Genomic DNA, 23,521 nt, shown 5'->3' with positions numbered 1-23,521 from the left:
AGTATTTATGTACAAATTGAATGTCGCATCTTCCTGCCTAATATAAAAAATATTTAAAAATTTATACAAGAGACGTCAAAAAGGTCCATATTTTTGGATAGCTATATTAAGACATAACATACGAATATTATTCACTTGACCAGAGAAGTCAATGGCAGTTCATAGCAAAAGAAGTTTACGCACTCCAACCCCAAATTTATATCTGCATTTTTCGTGTCCGAAAGTCATTTTTGACACCATGTATTTCTCACGGTGCAAAATAGTTGCCACCCATGCCGATTTTGAGATATTCTACATGCCTTGAACCAATATGTCTACTGCTGTGGGTGGCTAGCTCTTCTTCCTGGCCGACTCTTGGTACTTCACTATCTACATGCTGCAGAGTAACTATGGGAGGCATACATGCCTTAAATCAATTTCAAGAACAACACCAGCCCCAAACGCCTAATTCACAAATATATCCATGTCTTTCATTATTAAACAATGATAGCTGAAAAAATCACACCACAGCCTTATGTTAAGACATTTCACTGGAGCCATTTTACGAAACTATCCACTGACACTTAAGGATGGTAGCTATCGACCTACATTCATGGTGTGATCGGTAGGAGTCATACAACGTAAGACACATCACCCGAAATTTTTCTTCTTGGGTGATGGGTTTTACGGCCTAACTAACGGCGCTGTGTAGCGTGTTTTTATGTCGACTAACAGTGTAACGAAAGTAAAATTTTCAGGAGTATCAGACACAATCAATAACGACGCTTTTCTACAAAGTAGTTATAATGTTTTTGCCAGACTTTACTGACCCAGATGTCTTTACTCTAATAAATTCAAATTCACACAAAAATCTGTTTTCAAGTTTCGTTGGCCTACATTTCAGTTGACTGGAAAGCGATGAAAGCCGGGAATGCCGAAATAGGGTTAAGTAGAAATGTTATTCTTTAGCGAAACGAATAAACATATATTATGCCTATTGGAACTGTAAGTAACGTTTCGTTTCGTTTCGTTCAAGAAACATAATCACCACATGAACCTACTGAAACATGCTTCGGCATACGTCGACTACCGTCGCATTGCAACAAATTCAAATGTATGTCAACGTAACTTGAAAATGCGTCCATTTGCAAGTGTCACATTTTCATTCTTCCAGGATAAAGACAGCACAGTAAGTATATTAATTACACATAAATTAGTGGTAGAGTGTCGATATAGGCGGCCAAGTGTGTGAGATATTCTTGAAACGTGGACTACTCGTTCACATATCAACCGACATCGGAACAGGCTATACAAGGCCGTTATTTGGATAGTAAGACATATCACAAAAACAAAAACATGTGCTATGTCTTACATTGTAGGACTAATCCGTAGGATTTACCTCGAAGATGCGAACGACCGTCTGTTGCGTATAACGTTATAGTCGAACATTCCGGCAAGCCTCTAACATTCCAGTATATAGCTTGCACGTTAATTTTAAAGTAAAAATGATGTTTGTGTAGTATACGGTCAGAAAATGGTGATCACAAACAGAAAAAGCGTATCGTCCTTCAATTTTGTTTTAATTAATAAAAGAAGAAACATGTTTTGTTTGATGATTATCGATCAGATAGAAGCGATCAAATGAATCTAAACGTTGAAAAGGTTTTCGATCGATCGAGAGAGAGAGAGAGAGAGAGAGAGTGTCCAGGCAACAAGCGGGAAAGTTGAAAATAAATATCAAGCCAGAGAAATTATGATGTTTGAATTAGTCCGTTTTCTTCTTAAAATGGGAATGGGTATTTTCCACTAAAGAAATGAAATTAACAACCGATTTCTTTGCAGAATGACATCGATAGCATGGTCCAGGTCTGGAATGTGCATCGTATAAGACCAACCAAAAACCAAAATTGCCCAAATGGCCGACCTGTTGTGATGTACAAATTACCAATGATTTATGGAACCCGGACCTACCTCCAGTCAGTGGACGAAGACCAAATAGAAATCTGTCGAGAAGAATGTGTATTTCGAGATGAATATCCATGCGACAGAGATGTATTTAATATCTGTACTCTCTACATGGAAGAAAAGGGATGGACATCGCCTACAAATATCGACGACGCTTTGCAATTGTATTGTAATGTACGAAACATGTTACTTGTGGATTTGGTACGATAAAGGCTTTAATACTGCTGTGATTCTATGATGAGAAATATTATTTTCCTTCAGCTGATTAACACTAAATGGTCTTCAAACGAGACTTCGCTATATCTCTACTTATCCAAGTATACTTTGCTAATATACTTCTTTATTCCAATAAAAAAAATGTCTAAGTTTTTGTTTCTTGTTTCCCTTTAATATAAACAGAGAGAAAAATGAGAAAGTGTGTTTAGGACAACTGCTACAAACTTTTTAATAGAACGTGAAATAAAATTTGGTAACGAACGTCATAAATGACATTTTGAAGGTTTCGCAGCAAAAAAGTTTTGGAAACTACGTCGAAAACCGCAGAATTTTCATTATATAATGGGACACAAAATTCGACTGAGTTGTTATCCTGTGACTTTAAAAGTTTGCAATTGCAAGATAAATTTCGTTTTCGCACTGTAAGTTTAGAAGAACAGCATTCAACTGAAACATATTATTGGCCTGCCTCTCTCTCTCTCTCTCTCTCTCATATATATATATATATATATATATATATATATATATATATATATATATATATATATATATATATATATATATATATCCTAAATACGAGTTATTTTTCATCTTATTTTGAACAAATGAAATTTTAAATGAGTTTTCTGTTTGACATAAAAATAAAATATGAAGGTTGACAAAGATGGGCCAATAAAACTTGATCTGCCCCTTTATATCCTATATTCAAACCTTGACCTTCGACCAAGCATCCATCAAATTAATGGGCTCTTGCCTCTATCCATGGGTAAAGGAAGTTTAAGGTTTAAACAAAACACAAAAAAGAACAACAGTAAACTCAAGTATTGTTGTGGATACACACTGTCTATGGATGGACAGACATGATAATCTGTATATGCTCTTCACACTTTTTGGAAAAAGTGGAATTTTTGTGCCTTTAACGAATAACCGAGAGTTCTGTGTGCATGTATTCTCATCTTTCTTTTGCATCAAGTGTTTAAAACTATCACTTTGTGCATTAGTTTGTCCTGGATTTTGACATGTTGGTACAAGCAAATGCTCAAGTGGCCTAACCATGATTTCTGATTCACATTTTCCTGTTAACTTGACAAAGTAGAACACTTCAAGCCTCAAGACTTGTCAACAGTAGTTTAAAACCATGGTATTTAAACTTTTGTTGCTGTTTAGTGTCGAATTTTGAATTGTATTGAACCTTAAAGTTGAATGCATTGAGCATTAAAATGAAGTATTTGTGAAGGGTCACTTCGACCTTTCTTCTTTTCTCTTGTCCCTGTGAAGCGAGGGTAATGTTCTACCGTACTAAGTCAGAATTTACGCAGTGTGTGGATGGCTAGTATGCTTTTGAGTAACGAAGTGAGGGAATTTTACGGGTATTTTTTTCCTTTAAGGAACAGCTTTCTGGGAGAGATACAGGACAGTACGACGTCTGAAGTCCGAGAGAAAAAAAGGACGAGGTCAGAATAAAGGACTAGGAAGTCCAGGAAGGGATGAAGCGTAAAGAATAGGAAGTCCAGGAAATAGGAAGACGTTGATACACGCACGGTCAAGGGAGTAAGGTTATGAAAATCGGTCGTGGACATTGAGCTGTTTTCACCACTCGTTATTATGATGGAATAAATCCAAATTGGACACTGCTATTAAATTATGTTGACATAATTTAGATTGAATTGGAATTGCCACATTTAATTTGTTTTGATTAAATGTGTTATTTTTCTTGTCTAAGGGGCTTGTATCGTTTTATTTCCTCCCAGTATTCTTGCTCAGTTCACTATTGAAAATCTATTCTTTTTTCACTCCCAACGGGCTATAACATCGAGGGACGTCATTCTCTAGATAACGCCAGCCAAATCCAATTAACCTCCCCTCTTACTAAGAAGGCGACGTTACAGTTACAACCACCATTTAAGCACACTTTGAACAAAAAAAACATGTACCCAATGTATGTCCATGGATAAGAATTAAAACAAAATGACAATATGATTTAAATATCTTTTATTCCCTTATTCGTCCTCTCAAAGAAATATTCTCAGTGCATCATCATTGCAACAACTATCACAACTACATGTTATCAAAACTTTTAAACTTTCAACCAAAATCTTATGTTCTAGATCACTGGCAGAATCCATGATTATTGTAGAACCATTTCTTAAACTAGTTCTCAACAGTACATGTGTGAGTGATACAAATGCACTGCCAATGTATTTCTTCATGCTCTTGCACATAAATGTCATAATGTCCATGACAAGTTTGGTGTAGACAAGAGGCTTGAGGGATATAAAGAACTGAGATGAAAATAAATATTAAACAAAATAAAGAATTAGCTCTCTTTTCAGCTTACTGTCACCACAATACTTTGTTGACACTGATGATTTAATAAAAGAATTGGCAAAATAATCACTTGAATTGAACAACTGACAGTATTCAATACCAACAACTAAAACACATAATATCTGTCTTGATATTTCTAGCAGTGAAAACTGTAAGAGTCTGGTGCATGCTGAATGGTAATAATAACATTAATGCAATGCTGATATGGTAATGAAAGTATTGAAGTATGGGTCAATTTAAAACACTATAAGAATGATCATCTCTGGAATCCAGGCAAACTAGAGTCCTTCCAGGTGTCCCATATTTAATCCAATTTATGTTTCAAATTTTGGTCAAGTATTTTCTTTTCCTTTCCTGACAACATCCTAAATGTGAAGTTGGCTGTCCCTATGAATAATCACGGATAGCAATCCAAAAGGAAGGAGAATTTTCATTGCTCATGAACCAACAAGATATCACCCAGTTTTCAACAGTACCTGTACTGATATCATTGCAATGGATCAACCTGAGTTCGATCATCAATTGCCTCTACCAAGGTTTAATAATCTCCACTATGAACATTAACTATCTGGTGGAAAATTAATTCAAACTAGAGTAATCATGATAATAAAATGTTGATTACTTTTCTATTGTTTATCTCTTTAGTATTGTGCTGATATGCCCATAAACCACAGATTTACCTACATAACTACTGGGCATACAAGAACCCCAAAAAATTAAAAAAATAAAATAAAAAAAGTAAAAAAAATGTGTAAATGAAAATACAGGTACTATAATGAGTAGATAACAACCTGAGAGTAATGCCACTGCTTTTGTTTGCCTGTTTTTTCAATTACTGTTTACTACCCACCCATAGAGTCCAGACTTTACTGGGTGAAAGTCAGATGCTCTGGGTTACTGCTAAAAGTACAAACATCATTCATGCATCTGCAATTACCTTGAAAAACCCACTACTGTTGAGACCTTACATAGAAATCATGCTACCTGCATGCAGTCTAATAATCTAATTGTTATATTCATAAGCAATACACAGTTAACCTGTTGGGCCTAACCCATCATAATACATGAACTGTAATCAGGCATGTGGATAGTTTACCAATGAATAAACATATTTATCACTAATTTAAAGAGATGATCAGAAAGGGCCCTCTGTACAGGCTAAGATGTACATAGCATAGAAAAAGCTCATGTATTCATAACCAAGATATAAATATTTAACACATCACTGAAGCATAAAGTGAAGGTCACAGTGATTTTTGATAATAAAGGTGAACTTCTAACAGAGAAGCATGCAATTATAATGTTTCATGATCTTATCATAAACAGCATCCAATAAATGAACTTGAAGCACCAAATTTCACAAAATGAACTAGAAACACAGAATGAACTAGAAACACAAAATGAACTTGAAACACAAAATTGCAAAACAATCACTAAAGCATGAAATATTTGTTACAGAAGACCTGTTTGCAACAAGTATGTATTATTTATTTAACAAGATGCATCCAGTCATCAAATGTATTGAATTTGGATAGAACACTATGTATGTAGCATGAGAAAAAAAACCAACCCAACACGATAATGAGCTTGACATAAAAACTTCAATTTAAACCAGTTAAATGGGAAAACTGAACCAAAGTCTGTGAAGCATTCAATATGGATTGCAGTGACCTACCTTATGTTATGATTGTGTAATACTCATCAAGATGCATCATCTCAAAATGTTTCATTTTTAAAGGAGTGACAGTATGAATACATAAGATAAAAAGCTATGTGGTCACGAGTTGACTTTAAATGCAAAATTCTTAAACGATGCAAGTAACATGTGAAATAAAGGACACATTGGCCTCCTTTAGTAGTTTGGGTTTGGTATTATCAGAAATGCATACTATCATATTGTCGCATGATTCTAACATTAGCGAACTCTAGAAATAAACTTCCAACAATAACTTTGACCAAAATCTGTGAAATGTTATGTGTGACACACAGTGTCCTAATTTTAAAAGGTGTGTAGTGCTTGTCAAGATGGATCCACTCTTACACTCTTCAAGTTACATGACTCCATAAACAATATCGAAAAATGTTGTCAGAACTGAATGCAAAATCTTTACAAACAATGTCCATCTATTATTATACATGAGTGTAGAAAGTAGCTTCCATAACACCACCTGATGGGGGCAAAGGCTATGAAACCCACTCCTAGTGTGATAAGACTGGTCAAAATGACAAATGAAACCCACTCCTAGTGTGATAAGACTGGTCAGAATGACAAATGAAACCCACTCCTAGTGTGATAAGACTGGTCAGAATGACAAATGAAACCCACTTCTAGTGTGATAAGACTAGTCAGAATGACAAATGAAACCCACTCCTAGTGTGATAAGACTGGTCAGAATGACAAATGAAACCCACTCCTAGTGTGATAAGACTAGTCAGAATGACAAACGGAATATTCTGATCATTGATTGTGACAAGACTTAAATTATGTCCATGATCCAGATGTTGCTTTCTAGGACACTGTCAAATTCAGATCTAAATTCCATAAAAGTATCATAATAATCACCAATTTGAAGGACACAACCGCAAGTATGCCCTATTGGCCTTCTTGATAAGCCAGCCATATTGACAAATTCTACAGCTATTCTGGGCACTGTAATGAGGTCAGACCCTGTGCAGAAGCGAAGGAAAAGACACAAAGCTTTCAAATCAAGTTCTCTGACATATCTCTTCAGATATTTTGAAACTTCATTAGTTTGGGCATTCAGAGATTCTGGAATCTGAAGCATCTGTACAACTTTTCTGTTACTCGGAATCAGGGTCAAGTATACATCAATGAGATTATCAGTGCTGATGCAGAGTCCCTTCAGGATGTCTCACCAGCAGTCACATACATACATAGGCATTTGAATCATCTCCTTATGTGCTATTTCCAAAAGGACAGCCTTAAAATTTTCCCCACTGACCTTAGTCTGGCATTCATGGGTATCTAGAGCATCCAACAAGTCTTCAAGACCAACTGAAGAGAAGTCAGCAAATCCCTTTTCGAAAACATCTCTATCTGGCAGTGAGATAAACTGATAAAAATCCTCTAAAAGCTCATTATTGGTAATATCAGTATCCAGAAAGAGACAGTGCTTCATGAATGTCTTTGCAAGTTTTATTGGCCAGTATCCAACATTTTGCCATCCATATGCAAGCAAACGCCCAATTGCCTTCCATTCTTCCATTCCAAAATCATGCCGCAGACTTGGAACCTTCACATCTCTGCCAACGGTGCACTTACAATAAAACTCTGTCCAAAATTCAGTAAACAAATCCCTCAAAACACCCCCTGTATCTTCTGCTCTTTCTTTCTCTCCATTTGCCAAAATGCGGGTGATGATAAGATGTCTATTTAAAATAGTGGGATCTTTAAAGTAATTACACAGTTCTTGAAATGCAAAGGCACCTCTGTGAATGTCTATTTGTAAGGGTTCAGCAGGAATGAGTGGAGGAATATATGGCAGAGTATCATCGATATCACGAGCAACATTTGGTGAACTGGTATTCTTAAAGAAAATCTCAGTTTCTGAATCATCTAGAAAACAAGATAAAGAATGGCCAAAATGATCATCTTGAATATTTGTCAAGGGTTCAGTCTCATTCTTTTCTTGCATTCTGAGTCCTTGTGTTTTGTCAAACTCTGTGTGTGGTTTATCTACAGGTTCAGCCCGAGTAGGTATTTGCCTCATCCCGTTGATGCTTTTATATTGTGGTGGAGGATTCTTTTGCTTTGATGCAAGATAAAACCTAAGTATATTCATCCCTGTCCTGTCATACATCTCGCCGACAGTTTCTTTGCATTCTGTCTTTTCCTCAGAAAAATCTCTGATTTCAAAATCAAAGTCCTCTATCAATCCATTGGGGGAAGTTCCGTTAGGGAAAAATAAGGACTTTGCCACCTCTTCAACTTCTTTAATAGTGGACTCTTTACATATATCTACTCTACGGGTACTTCCCCCACGTTTCTTTCGTACCTGTCAGTACATCTGGGTACTGGTATCAAAATGCAACCATCCTATTTCTATCTTCCTGCTTCCTTTTTGTGCATTTTTATTACCAGTTAAAATACCTCTCCTGACTTTAGTGATTAATGAACTTTCCCCATCTGAATCTGACCCTTCTGAAGTATGGATTGCTCTCCTGAATAGCAGTTTTTTCCTCAAGGAGTTGAGTATTTGGTTTTTTCTTGTTTCTTTAGCAATCAAGTCTCCTTTGGATGCTGTCACAGATTTGCAAAATTCTTTAACAGCAACCCTGTCACCTATATGGGGCAGATATTTGGTCAGTGTTGTGTCATCTGCAACCTCAATAACGTACCTGTCAAGCTGAAAAACAAAAGCTCTGTAAGTGAAGATACAACTCTATGGTTTTAAACTAGCGGAAAGAAGCAACAAATAAAAATCAAGAAATAAATTTATTTCTCTAAGTTACCAACAGATAAATCTATTTCAATAAGTTACTAAGTGTAAATTCAAGAGGAACTGATAGTATTGTGAATTAAATATCAAATAATTCTAAACGTTCTAACACAAGTCCAAAAGTATATAGTGTTCTGAATGAAATCCAATACTGAATATGCTGATGTACCAAAACTGCTGAATAGGTTTATGAACTAAGTCTTAATGATATAATCCAGAATGGCTTTCAATGAATTGTTAAGTATATTTAATTTGTATTGTGTGCTAACATTTCTCCAAGATTACATGCTATGTACATCATTTGTGTGATTGACCTTGGTCAGGGATTGAGTTTTGGTGTCTTGATATTCTGGATACCACATAGTACACAGCTAATATTTATCTATGATTTTAGATTTATACATTAAGATCATTATTAATTGGAGGTTAACATTGTTGCATACATTGAGTTTAAGGTCTATTTTTTAAATAGTTTAAATAGAAATGAAGAATGTTCTAGAAGCAAGTCATTTATGAATTTGTTGTGAAGTTTATCATGTCATAGCTTTTGCTAATGATGTTGTTTTCTTCAAAATTACTTATTCATACCATAACATCCAAAATGGAATCAGTCTTATTGTTGTGTTCAGTTTTTAATTTGAGAGGATTTATTCATTTAAATTATTCACTGAAATTACAACGTGCTTTGATTTTTGGACTAAATCACTGTTTTGGAATTACTGTCAATTCATTCAAGGACAATTTTGATTATATTGTTATGATACATCAGAACTGTTGGCACATCAGCACATTCGATACTGGCATATCAGCACTTTAAAAATGAATTCATACAGAACACCACTGGAATTTTTTTGGAATACTCAATACTTTTGGAGTTATGTTAAAAATGTCAGGACTATTTGGGAATTAATTCACAAAACTAAGTTCTTTTTAAACTTTTACTTTGTATTTAATGGAAATAAATTATTTGTTTAATTTCACAAAAAATGTTTTTTTTCTCACTCTTTTCTGTTCCTTAAATTAAGACCAGAGTTGTAACAGAATTTACAATAATCACAATATAGTGTTTTAGCCCATAGTCATCGAACACATTGTAATTCCAATGAATAATTTAAATAAATGATTCTTCCAAATTATACTGAACACAAAATGTAATGATTTCACAATGGGAACTTAAAACAGGAATGAATAATTTAGTTTACCACAAACTTATACAATTTCACTTGACCTAAGACACAATAAAATGACCTGGATGAAGCTCACAAGTTCTCTTCCAGAATATTCTAAGTTTGTAAAAAAAGATTAGGCCTTAAATTCAATTTTAAGTAAAAATCGTTTAAACAAATAAGACGATAATCAGGTAAGCAAAACCTACTCTACCCTCAATCAAGGACAAAGGTCAAGTACACAATTTAAACTAAATATACATCATAGTGACATATAGCAATGATAAGAAATTAAACATGATTACATTAAAGAACTAACATTTCACAAGGGTGATAATTACTTCTGATTAAAATTACACTGCAAGTTAGTCCCTATAATTCCTTAATATATTTTAAAATTTATGAATTTAAAATAATGTAACATAATCAAATTTAAGTGTATAAGTTCCAGTCCAAGAACCCAAGTTATCATTTTATTCACACCAGAAAATGGAACATTTACATACAGACTATTTTAACAATAACTACACATGTATAAATTACTTGTAAAATGGTGCTTTGAATTTACTTCAACAAGAAAAGAAAGAAGTCCTCCATCCCATAATACAAAATAAATCAATTTTAATAAACACAGTGTGCATCATAACAGTAGTGTAAAATATACTTGTCTATGTGTTGATATCAATACTTTACAACAGCTGATTTCTCAATTTAGAACCAAAACACAAAAACTTTGAAACACTTGTAATAAGGACTTATCTTCTGACTAGACATTAGATTTGTACATTTATCCACTGAAGGATTCATCTAACACATTTCATTAAGATATTTCCAGCTTAAAGTAGTATAAAAAAATGAACGGTATATATGAGTTTGAAAGATCTTGTAAAAGATATCTCTGTGAATAATGTCAGTGTTGGTGAATGTAGTCAACACCCACTGAGTACACTTTATATGTTCAAATATGTAAAGTACTGGACTAAAATTATAAATATGTATACAAGTAGATATCCTTTCCAAAGTTACATTATGTTAAAGAATTTGAATGATGTCAGCAAAATCACAGGAGTCAATAAGGTTAACAATGACTTATTTTCTCATGGCATGGCTATGCATGGATAGATATTATAAACAGGACAAGTCATTACTGGAAATTCAAAACTGTTTCAAATCAAAAGTCCCTTTCATTTTCAGAAGTTATACTTGCATTATTTTCAATGTTCTAAGCACAGCTTAAGCATTGAAAGAGGAAGACATAATAAAACTGAGTTTGCAAACTATGTCTTTAAAATAAGTAGCAAGTGTGTAGAAGATGAATACCATTTTCGATGAACATGGGCTTCTTAAATTGTTTAATATATTGTTCTGATTTTCATATAGATCTGTTTGGCTTTAATAATATGGGACCAAACTTATCAACCATTTGAATTTGATATTTTGACTGAACCTCAGTAAGGTCCATATTCCCATTCATCCCTAATCCCCATGGTAAATTTATGCCCCAAAACATGATAAATGCTGAACAGAAACAGAAGATATAGCCAACTACAAACCTTTGAAAAGAATGCACAATAAAGAAAATAAATTTAAAAAATCCAAAATCATTAAAACTGTTCTATATTGGTTTTGTTCTGTAATATATTGGTACATTGTATATATACTTTGGAGTGTAAAGTCTAACACTAACCTAGCTTCTCAAAACCCAAAATATTACTTAGGTATGTAAACATAATACAACCTCACTCCTCAAACCTCATAAATGTAACCAATGAATGGAAATGCAAGATAACATAACTTATCACAAGTCTAAAAATAACCTATGTATGGAAATGCAAGACAGTATAACTTCTCAAAACTCATAAATATAATTATAATACAAATATAATCTGAGGAAATGCAAGTTAGCTTCACTTCCAGAAACTCACAAGTTAGTATAACCAACGTGTGGAAACAGAAGATAACCTCACTTGTACCAACCTGTATATATAGGCCCTTTCCACAGTATTTACCTACGGCCTATTTGTGCTTGTTCTGTCTTCCATGCAAACTTTTGCTTCAAGTCAGACAACTTTGTGTTGACAACAACAGCATATTTATGTGTAAACATTTCATACCTGTTACCTTAACATCTAACCTCTTTATTAGCTGAATATGTTCTCAGTGTGCTGCATGTTTGGATTGTTCCAAGACAATCCATAAAAAGAAAAGACGTTGCTGCACATAAGAGAGCGTTTACTCTTCATTGTAAAAGATTTTTGAAAGAAAGTCAATTGTCTCAAGCAATTAAAAACAGAAAGGATACATTTTGAAGTATAATCGAATTACAATAAAGGTGAAAAAGACACCTACCACCATCAGCTGCAAGTTTATTACTGTCTTTTTCTAAGTACTTAAGATCACTGACACTTGATAAAACTTTCATCTTTACCCCAAAAATGTGTCTCTGATATTACTGTCTCCTTCAGTTTAGCTCCATGAAATATTAAATATACTGTATTAAACTGAATGCTAATCCAACATTTATCCATGTGGGCAAACCCTGAGCTTGCTGAATGTTATCATTATGATCTTTGTTAAATACATATATACATATTTTTTCCAGTAGTGCATTTAAATTAGAAACTGGGACTGATGAACAGATGAAAATATGGGTCAATGCAAAGATGGAAGGACAGACAGGTCTAATTTAATGACATATTCTGAAAAACACTGGGACATACATTGCAAAATCCAGTAATAGCTGACAAAATAATCCGATCATCTACATATAAGTCAATTACAAATAACCCAACCAAAATAAGTTTGCCGATCGCAAATGGCTTTGCTTGACCTTTGCTTAATATTCCTCATGAAGTTTTTGACAATGCAAAAAATTGTAATTCCTTAAAAGTTGAAAGTTTTGCAAAAGAGAAGAGAAAATAATTCACATACTGGTAACAGTCCCAACATCTTATCACATCATTAAATATGCTAGCTGGATTTAATTTGAAATAGCCTAAGATTTTCACACAACCTTGCTAAAATTTTAGCTTCTTCAGAAGACAAATGAAAGCACGAACAGACTGGACAAACGAAGATGCCACCATTGCAAGTAGTGATGACAGAACAAAACAAAGAGTGACAGCCTGAAAATCTAAAGAGCTCATCTACATATGGATACAAATTATCAAACTATGTTTTGGTTTTTGGACAATCTTACTGACAAACTCCTCAGGATGAAAGACAGAACTGTAGACAGATATTCAGATGCACAGTCGGATATTCAAATGGACATGACAAAATTAACATGCTCTTGCTGTTATCAGTGTGGCATAAAGAAAATAAAGAAAATGATTTGTACCAACCTCACTAAATTTGCATACCCTGGTGAAAATCTATGTGAACACATAGCACCTTGCAAATACAACTGTGTGTATTTTGTGACATCTACAAACATATACACAATCTGCAAAATTTTGTGCATAACAATAGGGTACATTTGTAGAATCTCTGATTCAAATGTGTTGCTGCTATGAATTCTTCATATTATTTTTCTTCTCCATCACGTATGATAGGATATATAAAATGACAAACCTTATCCTCTCCCATTTTCTTCACAGTTTCTTCACTGATGCCCCTGTTGCAAAGAAACTGTCTTAGTTCTTCATCCATAATGTCTGGAAGGAATGGCAATACATGTATATGTATTTCTCAAAACAGATATTTAAAAAGAAATATGCACATTATTGCATACGCTATTGGGTCATCTAAGATACACAGCTTATATGCAGGGATGTCATTTCAATTTATTTTTTTGGGGGGGGGGAACTTGATGGGTTTGTTAATTTTTGTATATAGGCTACAGCAATTTTACAGCACATGCAAATTCGGGGGGGGGGGGGGGCATCCCTCCCCTCCGAAATCCCTGCTTATATGTGGTCTGACAATTAAGACGATGCATTGACAAAAGTCTAGAGTCAAGACTTAACAGCTTTATTATACATGAATGCTGATATATTCCTACTGATATAGTTCTCGCTAGACACAGTAAAAGTGTAACTCTTGCCATGGGTTGATGCTGCCTTCTACGCATGTGTCAACAGTTTGAAAAAAGGGTGAACTGTCAATGGATATATAGGTGTTCTGTTTGAACAGGGATTAATATAGAAAATGTGAGTGTTCTGAAGGATTTAATGGTACAAGTGCAAAGAAGAGGGATTTTACTTATCATCCGCACAGGGGCTCATATCGTTGTTTACAACTGACCTGTCATACATGCACTATATAATAGTTATTTACAATTGATCTGTCATACATGTACTATATAATAGTTATTATATAGTACATGTATGAAAGGTCAACTGTAAACAACAATATGAGCCCCTGTGGTGTAAGCAACGTGTCAAATCAAACTTAGCTGTAGTAGTGTCTTGCTAGAACGCAATTTTAAAATTTGACCTTTCCCATTTTTAATTTTTAAATGAAGATCTGATATTGTGTTAATATCACAAGGAAAATGATAATCATTTTCCCACTATATTATTGTACATAATCTAAAATGTGTGTGTGTGCACGCGTATGCGTGCATGTGTGTGTGTGTGTGTGTGTGTGTGTGTATGTGAGTGATAGATGGTGTAAAGGTAATGTCAGTAATAGGACCGGTATGCGGAGAACTCACCCCATGGAGAACTCGCCCTGGGAGAACTCGATCCATCGTATCTGGAGAACTCGCCCCAGAGTGGTTGGAGAAGTCACCCCAAAACTTGTCACCCAGACAATCTTTTTATAACAGAATTAAATCATCTATTACGTGATTCATATTTAGATTTGTATATATATGCAATCACAAAAGAGATATTAACTGGTAATCATAAAAAGCAATATCATAGTAATATTTCTAAGGATGAAATTAAGTCTTAATATAATCTAAGAATGACAACAGTATAGTGATTAAAAAGGATGATAAGTCAAACACTATTATTATTATGAATCAAGATGATTATGTTAAAGAAGATGAACGTCAATTAAATGATTAAAAATACTACAAACATATTATCAAAGACCCATCAATAGAAATTAATTAAAAAATTTCAACATGCATTAATGAGATCGCTAAAAATAATTCCGTATATCAGGAATTTATACTTTCCCTCTTAACATATGTACACCTCAGTTCTACATATTACCCAAAACTCATAAAATAAAGTCATCTCAGGGGTTATTAGGTTGGAACCATTTCATATATAAAACTGCTGGCATCACACGATGTTTACATCCTCTATTTTTCCAAATAAAATGCATCTAATGATTTGAAGAGCAGAGCAAAAGGGACAGATAACACTTATTTTTCGTTAAGTACAGAAGCGGAGTTGATCAAATGGAAAAGTTGAAAAATTGCAAATTTTATACATTTAATAAGTTATTAAGTTGAAGAAAAACAACAATAAATAAAGCCTTAACCATTTTGCGACATCTCAGAATTACTATACATCATCATTGGGCGACTTCTTCAGGCGAAGTGGGGCGACTTCTCCGACCACCATGGGGCGACTTCTCCTCTGACACCTGGAATGAGTTCTCCCAGGGCGAGTTCTCCATGGGGCGAGTTCTCCCAGGGCGAGTTCTCCATGGCATGGGGCGAGTTCTCCTTTATTCATAGGACCGAGTTAGGAATGGGTGGATGACATTTGTTTTCATGTTGAGAAATTAAACAATGATGATAATTATTAAAATAAAAACAATAACATTTTTGTATAAGAAAATAAGATGCCTGATTCACAATACTGTAAAGAAAACGTATACCATACGTGCTTACCGCTGTATCCGCATTAAGTAGAAGGTACAAGAAAATGCAATTTTCAACTATTTGCAAATGGTGCAGCAACTATCTGTTACAATTTACAGATGGCATAGGCGGTTCTACGTACGCTTTTTAAACTCTGAAAATGGTATTGGGATATAAGATATGGTTAGGTTCGAAAATTGAACTGATGAAGTATTACAGAACTTCAATATTATTTTTAAAGCAATTTTGTTACGGTTGTTCTTGTCATTAAAACTATATCAATTATCATGATTTAATCGATAAAGAAATGAATCAATCATTAAATAAAATTAATTTACTTGCTATGTACATTCCCATGAACCTACAAAAAATTAAAAAATTCTCTTTCTAAAAGTTGGCGTTCTCGCTCACACACACACACACACACACGTGTATTAGATTATACATATAAAAGTTAGTCATGACTACTTAGGTGATATTTTTTTTTAAATTAATGCTCACATATACTTCGTATATTTATAACATCATTTCAAAGTGGTGGAAGATAAATTTCGATCCATCGTATATATCCAGAGAAAAACGAATAAGAAAGTAGCAAAATACATATATCTGTAAGTAATTCCCAATAAAAATATATTTTGTTCAATGCCCCTGTCACTTATACCTAATCTATTTATATACGAGTATGATCAGACTGACATTTGTAAATATGTGCAAGTAACATTCTTGCATCTATAGTTCTGTGTAAAATGTTGAATACTGAAATAAAAGTTCAAGAGAACCTCTCTCTCCCCCCCCCCCGTCTCTCTCTCTCTCTCTCTCTCTCTCTCTCTCGAACGTACCTTATCAGCTAAGGAATTTATGTTGATATTTTTCTCTAAGAGATTTAAATCATGCCGCTTTAACATTTAAAAACTGACGCTGTAGACGAGACCATTCCAAATAGATCATTATGATTCATGTTTAACAACAATTTGTACATAGAATGCCAGGACAAATAATACACAAGAATACATTTCGTCAAAATAAAATGTAATCACACTGTGATATTTCTGTTTTAATTCAATGACCAATAAATGGTTTCATCTGTACGTTTAATTGCATCATAATCAGCCATGCATATTTTGGCAAAGTTGTATGACATATATTTATGCTAACAGATATGGAGGCAGATAGTAAAATACTTCGTTCGATAAACATATACATGGCTTCGTTGATAGATAGACAAAGAGGTACCGTGTTACCCACCCCATTTCCTTCCACAGCCCATCTGGTTAAACTCATTCTCACTCCCAGAATCAAGAGACAAAACTAAAACGTTGAATACCACTAAAACGTTGAATACCCTATTCCTAGTTGGTGCTTGATGCTGTGAATTCCACACGAAAATAAAACCTGCATATTCTCGTACGGTCCACCCTAAATCACAAGAAATGATGCACAAGTCTGGATTAAATTAATACCAATTGGTTTGGAATCAAACGCTTTTATCTACAGCAGTATGACTTACTTGTGACTTTCGACCACGTGGATTGTTATCTTTCCGGTTGACGTTAAGTCGTTATTATAAGATAGCTAAATCGTAATTACGAGATGCTGAGTCGTAATTACGAGATAGTAAGTCGTAATTACGAGATAGCAAGTCGTAATTACGACATAGTAAGTCGTAATTACGAGATAGCTAACTCGTAATTACGAGATAGTAAGTCGTAATTACGAGATAGTAAGTCGTAATTACGAGATAGCTAACTCGTAATTACGAGATAGTAAGTCGTAATTACGAGATAGTAAGTCATAATTACGAGATAGCTAACTCGTAATTACGAGATAGCTAACTCGTAATTACGAGATAGCTAACTCGTAATTACGAGATAGTAAGTCGTAATTACGAGATAGTAAGTCGTAATTACGAGATAGCTAACTCGTAATTACGAGATAGTAAGTCGTAATTACGAGATAAAAAATTGATTTCAACGTGGCACTAACCGGCTTCCGTAGGAATGACTGTTTAGATAAATGAGAATTAATTACTAGGTCATCATGTGAGTGTGTATGCTACACACGAGTGCATATAACACCGATGGAGTAACATCATTTTTGGGTGATGTGTGCTTAGTCACGAGGGAATATGGGCTCCTGTGTGCAGTCAAGGCGATGGGTGCCGTTTACCCGCATACCAGGGTTCGAATCTCCGTAGAGTACGAATTAAATTATTCTCTGACCTGTATGATAGTATTATATATATACGCGCACATTTCTTTTTTATACGAATCATATAGTTTTTTTCCGTGGTTTGTAAACTTACTTATCGTGTAGGTAATAATTCATAAAAATGCGCTTTAAAATCTTTCCGATTGTCTCAGTCGATAAATGACATAAACAGAATAAATCATACTGATGTGTATCATGTGAATCAAAGCAGAATTAGCTAAGTTAGTAATAGAAACCAGAGATCAATATTGCCGTTGTTAGGGTTTTGCTGATGTTGTTTTTCTTTTTAGAGGCTGTGTGCTATTTTGTACGATCATTGTTCATAATATCGGCAGTAATGTCATCATCGTTTGTCCAATCCTAGATGCCAAACGTTTCACTTTTGCCTAGAAGATACATATTTTGAGGAACCTTGGAGTAATATCCAGTATGACTACTATTAAAAATGTCATTTATGCATCAATCATTACATTTTATAGTCACTACCAATGCTTTTTCGCATGAAATGCCCTCATTCTATTTTTTTTAACAAATTGATATTTCCATGTACAATACATTTAACGTGTTGATAGTAAGCTATCACAATATTCAATATAAAGTTTACAAACGGATAAATAAATCTATTCTTAATTTGTAACTACCGTACGTTGTAACAATGGATATGTAGTATTCCAAATTATATCTTAGCTAATCACATGTTTCTTGTAAACCATACTGCTGACACTTATTTGTCTTCCTTCTCTTTGTGTAGGCTTGCTTGAAATGATGAAGTTAGATGTAGTAAGAACACAGATGTATCCAATTCTCAGGGTTTTGGATCATAACATGGAAGGTACTCAGTAAATTATCTTTAAATGCTTCGCTTTAATTTACTTATCGTATCATAGTTCTAAATATGATATTATGCATACGGCATGCTAACTGATAAAAAAACATAACCAACATCAATAAACTATGAAATATATTTGGTGATGACGAGCCCCGTCTGATGAGTTCATTATCAGCATCGCCTGTGAAGTGAACATCAAACATATTGAACCCAACTATGTTAAGCAAATAACAGCTCTTCTAGATGATGACTTTCCATATTGGACTGACTATCATTACTCTGATGTAAGAAGAGTTATTCCTGTTTAATCAACACACGGTGCAGCATGTAGTATCCATGATTTGAATTGTCCAGATACAATACTTTTATTATTAGGGCGAAGCTTCTTTTCTTCCCGCTTGTTTCAGCAAAATTTTGAACTGAGCGAAGCGTGAACAAGTATGGTAATTCAATATAAATAAACTTGATCATTTGGTCTTCTCTCCACTCCTTGTACAGTATCTTCAATGATAGAAGCAAATTACAACGGTTTCGCAATGTACGGTACTATTCCGACTGCTCCGATGAACATTACTTTGAGAGGCTTAGCACACTTCATATAAATTCATATATATATATATATATATATATATATATATATATATATATATATATATATATATATATATATATATATATATTTCGTATTTTGTGGCATTTAGTCCTGCCACCATGAAAGAGACATAACTCTTGTACTCAACTTTATTCAATTTATTTATTTAATGTGCATCTCGCTTTTGTTGTGAAGTAAATACATGGATGTTAATTAACAAATTTTTAATAAATAACGCATCTGATGAGGAAGTAAAATCCGTTGTTGTCCTTAAACCAAGCAAGAAAATTTTCAAAATTTCACAATTTCAAAATGTCAAAATTTCATTGGATCTCATGCAAGATACTATATGAAAAAGGTGCTGTTAGTAGTAGTAGTAGTAGTAGTAGTAGCAATGATGGTAAAATCTGTAAGTGATCGAGGCGATTTTTTTTGTTTTTGTTTATAACGGTAGTGTTGATCACACTCATTATATTCGTCATAGTTTTGAAGTCACAGCTTGAGTTTGCAACAAACAGTGCAACAGCGGCTGTCTGAATTAACAACTGTTGCCCATGCCTTACCACATTTTTAATTTAGAATTGTGACTACCATACCTCGAAATAATAAATTTTGCTGACATATTCCACCACCTATCAGTATCCAAAGGTCAAGAGCAATGCACAGCTGGTAATATGTTAGCCATATAAAAGCACCTGTCACTGAATATACCAATACTTTGTTATTCAGCAAAGATACCGACTTCCCAAAAGCGAAAGTAGCTGAAGAGGATAATAACAGAAACCTACTTTTTGCTGAGAAAGTCGACTAATAATGCAAGAAGTGTTTGTTATTCTTCTCTACACGTCTACACTTGGTTTAATCCTAGCACAAGGAGGTAAGTTTGGCACTAACGGACTTCTTTCCCGTCCGTCTTTGTATTTAGATCCTACTTACTGTCGCATAGTCTAAGCCCAATCTGAAAACAGGCATTTTTTATGCTGGCTCAACAGTCTGTATCCCATGGACTTCGGAGGAATATTATTATATCTTCTCAGTCTTCTTCGTATTATTAAAGTAATTTATGGTATATGCTGCAAGCATTTTATTCTCATGGATAAATAAAAGCTTTCTAATATTTATTCTATACCGTATTATGTATTCAAGAGGCCACTATGTATGCATGTTGTCTTAAACATTTATTTATTCCTACCTCTTGTATAGTTCGTAGCATTCTATGATAGAGTTTAGTCCCAACAGAATCATCTCTCATGTGTGTGTGTGTGTGTGTGTGTGTATAGGTCAAAATAATTTAGCATAAATATTATAAATAGCCATATTCCGTTGCAAGTAGAAATCAAACTCCTCTAGCAAGCAACGGCACTTTTCCCTTGCATCTCCTTTACCAGAGCACTAATTCACATTAAACTTTTGGATATATGCTTTCATCTTTGTTCGGTCTAAAGACATTAATTTGCAATTATAATTTCATGTATGTATTTCATGTCTCTATAATGAAACACAAAGGTTGTACATTTAGCTAAATGTAAAATTCAACTTCCATGATCCGTGATCCCTTACCATCACTTTTGTTCCAACCTTTTTTAACTGATGAGAGTATGGACGTGCGGGCTAATGTTCTTACCTGAGGAATGCGAGTTGTTTGAAAGGCTCACACACACATATGGCCATTCGATGAATTGTGAGAAATCAATTAATGTAACGGTCTTTTAGGTAAGGTATTTAATATAATTAGTCTGACTTTTAGCCGTGTAAAAAGTGTTGACTTTTTCATTTTTATACTCCAGATTCATGTGGTACACCTGTGAGAAAAGGCCCAGAGCTGTGTGGCTCACCCAATACACCGAGAGTCATCTGGTACTACGAAGGCGTTAATAAGCAATGCGGAAAGCTTTCAGGGTGCTATCTATATGAGGATCCCGGTGTGTACAAAACCAAAGCCGAATGCGATTTTGCCTGTAATGGCAATATTCCTTCAACCGAAGGTCGAGTTGGTCCTCCTGGTCCTCCTGGTCCTCCTGGTTCTAAAGGCTCCCGTGGAGATGCGGGTCCTCCTGGTCAGAATGGTCCTCCTGGTGAGCCTGGTTTCCTAGGTGAAGATGGTCTCCCAGGTCCACAAGGTGCCCCTGGTCCTCCTGGCCCTTCTCGTGGTCTTCCTGGTCCTCCTGGTCCTCGAGGCCCTAATGGAGATGCGGGTCCTCCTGGTCCGAATGGTGCTGCTGGTGACCCTGGTGCAGACGGTGAAGATGGTCCACCTGGTCCACAAGGTGCTCCTGGTCTTCCTGGCCCTTCTCGTGGTCTTCCTGGTCCTCCTGGTCCTCGAGGCCCTAATGGAGATGCGGGTCCTCCTGGTCCGAATGGTGCTGCTGGTGACCCTGGTGCAGACGGTGAAGATGGTCCACCTGGTCCACAAGGTGCTCCTGGTCTTCCTGGCCCTTCTCGTGGTCTTCCTGGTCCTCCTGGTCCTGATGGCCCTAATGGAGACATGGGTCCTCCTGGTATGGATGGTGATCCTGGTGACCCTGGTTTATCAGGTGAAGATGGTCCAATAGGTCCTACAGGTCCCGCTGGACCTTCTGGAACAAGTCGTAGAGGGGATAATAGGTGAAATCCATTTATCATAATTTTATTCGTTAGCTAGATAATCAATGCTTATTTCATTTGCCCTTTAGATTGTGTATCTTATTTGAATATTGTTTAAAATAAATACAACTACCCTAAAGCCCAGATTGAACTCATGATATAAATCTTAGATGCAATATGAATTTCTAGTCTTAACTACGCTTGTATATTCACATTAAAGCAGTCAATTACAGAATCAACCTTACTCCCCATCTGCAATTTCCTGATTGATTGCCATTTTCCTTGTTAGAACTTGAGATTAAAAGACTGTTCCTCACGAGTATATTTTGTTTTGTTTATTTATTCTTTCACTAACCCTATGTCCATTATGTTGCACCTATACCCTGACAGAGGTGGGGATGTACATATGAAACAGTATGTACACTTCAAACGTACTAAACTCATGTTTCATAATATTTTGTCAACTGACGCTTTCTGCAACGGTATAGCAATATGACCAGAGAGAATTCTCACAACAAGCTTAAGGTTTGCAATGACAGCCGATATCACTTGTGCTGAAGCATAGTAAAATGTCCACTAACTTCCAATATACATGTATATAACAAAGTTTTGATTGGCATTACTCTAAGTATAACACCACCATACATAAGGAACTTAAACCAACAACTTTAGTAAAATCTATAAGTGATTTACTTCTCTAAGTTACGAGTTCAATAATATCTGAGTCACACTATTTTGAATTAAAACCTTAAAACCTTAAATTTCATTTCAGAACCACAAAAGTATAAAATGCTCCTAATGAATTCCATTAGTCCAAAATGACCTAATTTATCACAATGCTGCTATCCAGAATGCACTTGAATAAATTCAGGATACATATACGTTGTGAATCCAGCCAATAGGCACCTTCATAATTCCAATGAATGATTTAAATAATTTCCCTCGAACACAGCTTTCTACTCTGATCATAGATTCACGGAGACTGGTATGAAACAGCAATGAATGAGTTTGACTTCAAGATCCCTAATTACACATATTTCACTTGACCTAAGACACAATATGATATTTTAGAATGTATTTGAGGTGAGTTATTTCTGATGGAACGTTTGATAAAACATGTAAACAAGTTTGGTTCCAGAACAGACAGTCTAAGCTCATACATAAGATATGAGCTATTTAAGTTGTGCATATCCACACACACACACACACACACACACACACACACATATATATATATATATATATATATATATATATATATATATATATATATATATATATATATATATATATATATATATATATATATATATATATATATATATATATATATATATATATATATCCTTTCAGTGAAACATTCATACAATGAGTGGTATATCGTTGATACACCGTACATACTATACATTTATTTTATTTATATCACAT

At 34.6% G+C, this 23,521-nt stretch overlaps 3 protein-coding genes across 7 annotated transcripts; 2 read left to right on the top strand and 1 right to left on the bottom strand.

Annotated features, from left to right (window-relative positions):
- The first annotated feature begins 723 nt into the window (after positions 1–723).
- LOC149782614 (uncharacterized) lies at positions 724–3,882 on the top strand. 2 transcript variants are annotated; one of them, XM_089934096.1, is made up of 3 exons: positions 724–1,168; positions 1,822–2,145; positions 3,549–3,882. In XM_089934096.1, exons 1-3 carry the CDS (start codon positions 1,031–1,033, stop codon positions 3,588–3,590), a joined length of 504 nt encoding a protein of 167 aa, XP_089790222.1. In that variant the 5' UTR covers positions 724–1,030; the 3' UTR covers positions 3,591–3,882. The 2 variants fall into 2 exon arrangements, with proteins under 2 accessions (XP_089790222.1, XP_089790223.1); XM_089934097.1 differs by having other exon boundaries at positions 738–1,168; positions 1,822–2,118.
- Positions 3,883–4,137: 255 nt separating this feature from the next.
- Positions 4,138–15,985, bottom strand: LOC149782613 (uncharacterized). Of its 4 annotated transcripts, none has more exons than XM_089934091.1 (4): positions 15,554–15,902; positions 14,772–14,872; positions 13,688–13,770; positions 4,138–8,855 (listed from the first exon to the last, which is right to left on the bottom strand). In XM_089934091.1, the coding sequence occupies exon 4, from the start codon at positions 8,307–8,309 to the stop codon at positions 7,362–7,364; it is 948 nt and encodes a 315-aa protein (XP_089790217.1). In that variant the 5' UTR covers positions 8,310–8,855; positions 13,688–13,770; positions 14,772–14,872; positions 15,554–15,902; the 3' UTR covers positions 4,138–7,361. The 4 variants fall into 3 exon arrangements, with proteins under 4 accessions (XP_089790217.1, XP_089790219.1, XP_089790218.1 ...); XM_089934092.1 differs by lacking the exons at positions 14,772–14,872; positions 15,554–15,902 and adding an exon at positions 15,909–15,985; XM_089934094.1 differs by lacking the exons at positions 14,772–14,872; positions 15,554–15,902 and adding an exon at positions 15,909–15,984.
- A 4,233-nt stretch (positions 15,986–20,218) lies between these two features.
- Positions 20,219–22,409, top strand: LOC149782612 (uncharacterized). The gene is made up of 2 exons (XM_089934095.1): positions 20,219–20,387; positions 21,298–22,409. Exons 1-2 carry the CDS (start codon positions 20,324–20,326, stop codon positions 22,116–22,118), a joined length of 885 nt encoding a protein of 294 aa, XP_089790221.1. The 5' UTR covers positions 20,219–20,323; the 3' UTR covers positions 22,119–22,409.
- The last annotated feature ends 1,112 nt before the right edge of the window (positions 22,410–23,521 follow it).

This window comes from Sinohyriopsis cumingii, chromosome 15 (assembly GCF_028554795.1).
Source record: "Sinohyriopsis cumingii isolate HCF-2022 chromosome 15, ASM2855479v2, whole genome shotgun sequence".
Taxonomy (NCBI): domain Eukaryota; kingdom Metazoa; phylum Mollusca; class Bivalvia; order Unionida; family Unionidae; genus Sinohyriopsis; species Sinohyriopsis cumingii.
This window is presented reverse-complemented; position numbering and strand designations above follow the sequence as displayed.

Coding starts and splice junctions, on each gene's coding strand:
- LOC149782614 (XM_089934096.1), top strand. CDS start 1,031: ATGAACCTACTGAAACATGCTTCGGCATACGTCGACTACCGTCGCATT. Junction 1,169..1,821: donor TCCAGGATAAAGACAGCACA/GTAAGTATATTA, acceptor ATTTCTTTGCAG/AATGACATCGATAGCATGGT. Junction 2,146..3,548: donor ACATGTTACTTGTGGATTTG/GTACGATAAAGG, acceptor TTTTCCTTTAAG/GAACAGCTTTCTGGGAGAGA.
- LOC149782613 (XM_089934092.1), bottom strand. CDS start 8,309: ATGTATGACAGGACAGGGATGAATATACTTAGGTTTTATCTTGCATCA.
- LOC149782612 (XM_089934095.1), top strand. CDS start 20,324: ATGCAAGAAGTGTTTGTTATTCTTCTCTACACGTCTACACTTGGTTTA. Junction 20,388..21,297: donor TTTAATCCTAGCACAAGGAG/GTAAGTTTGGCA, acceptor TTTATACTCCAG/ATTCATGTGGTACACCTGTG.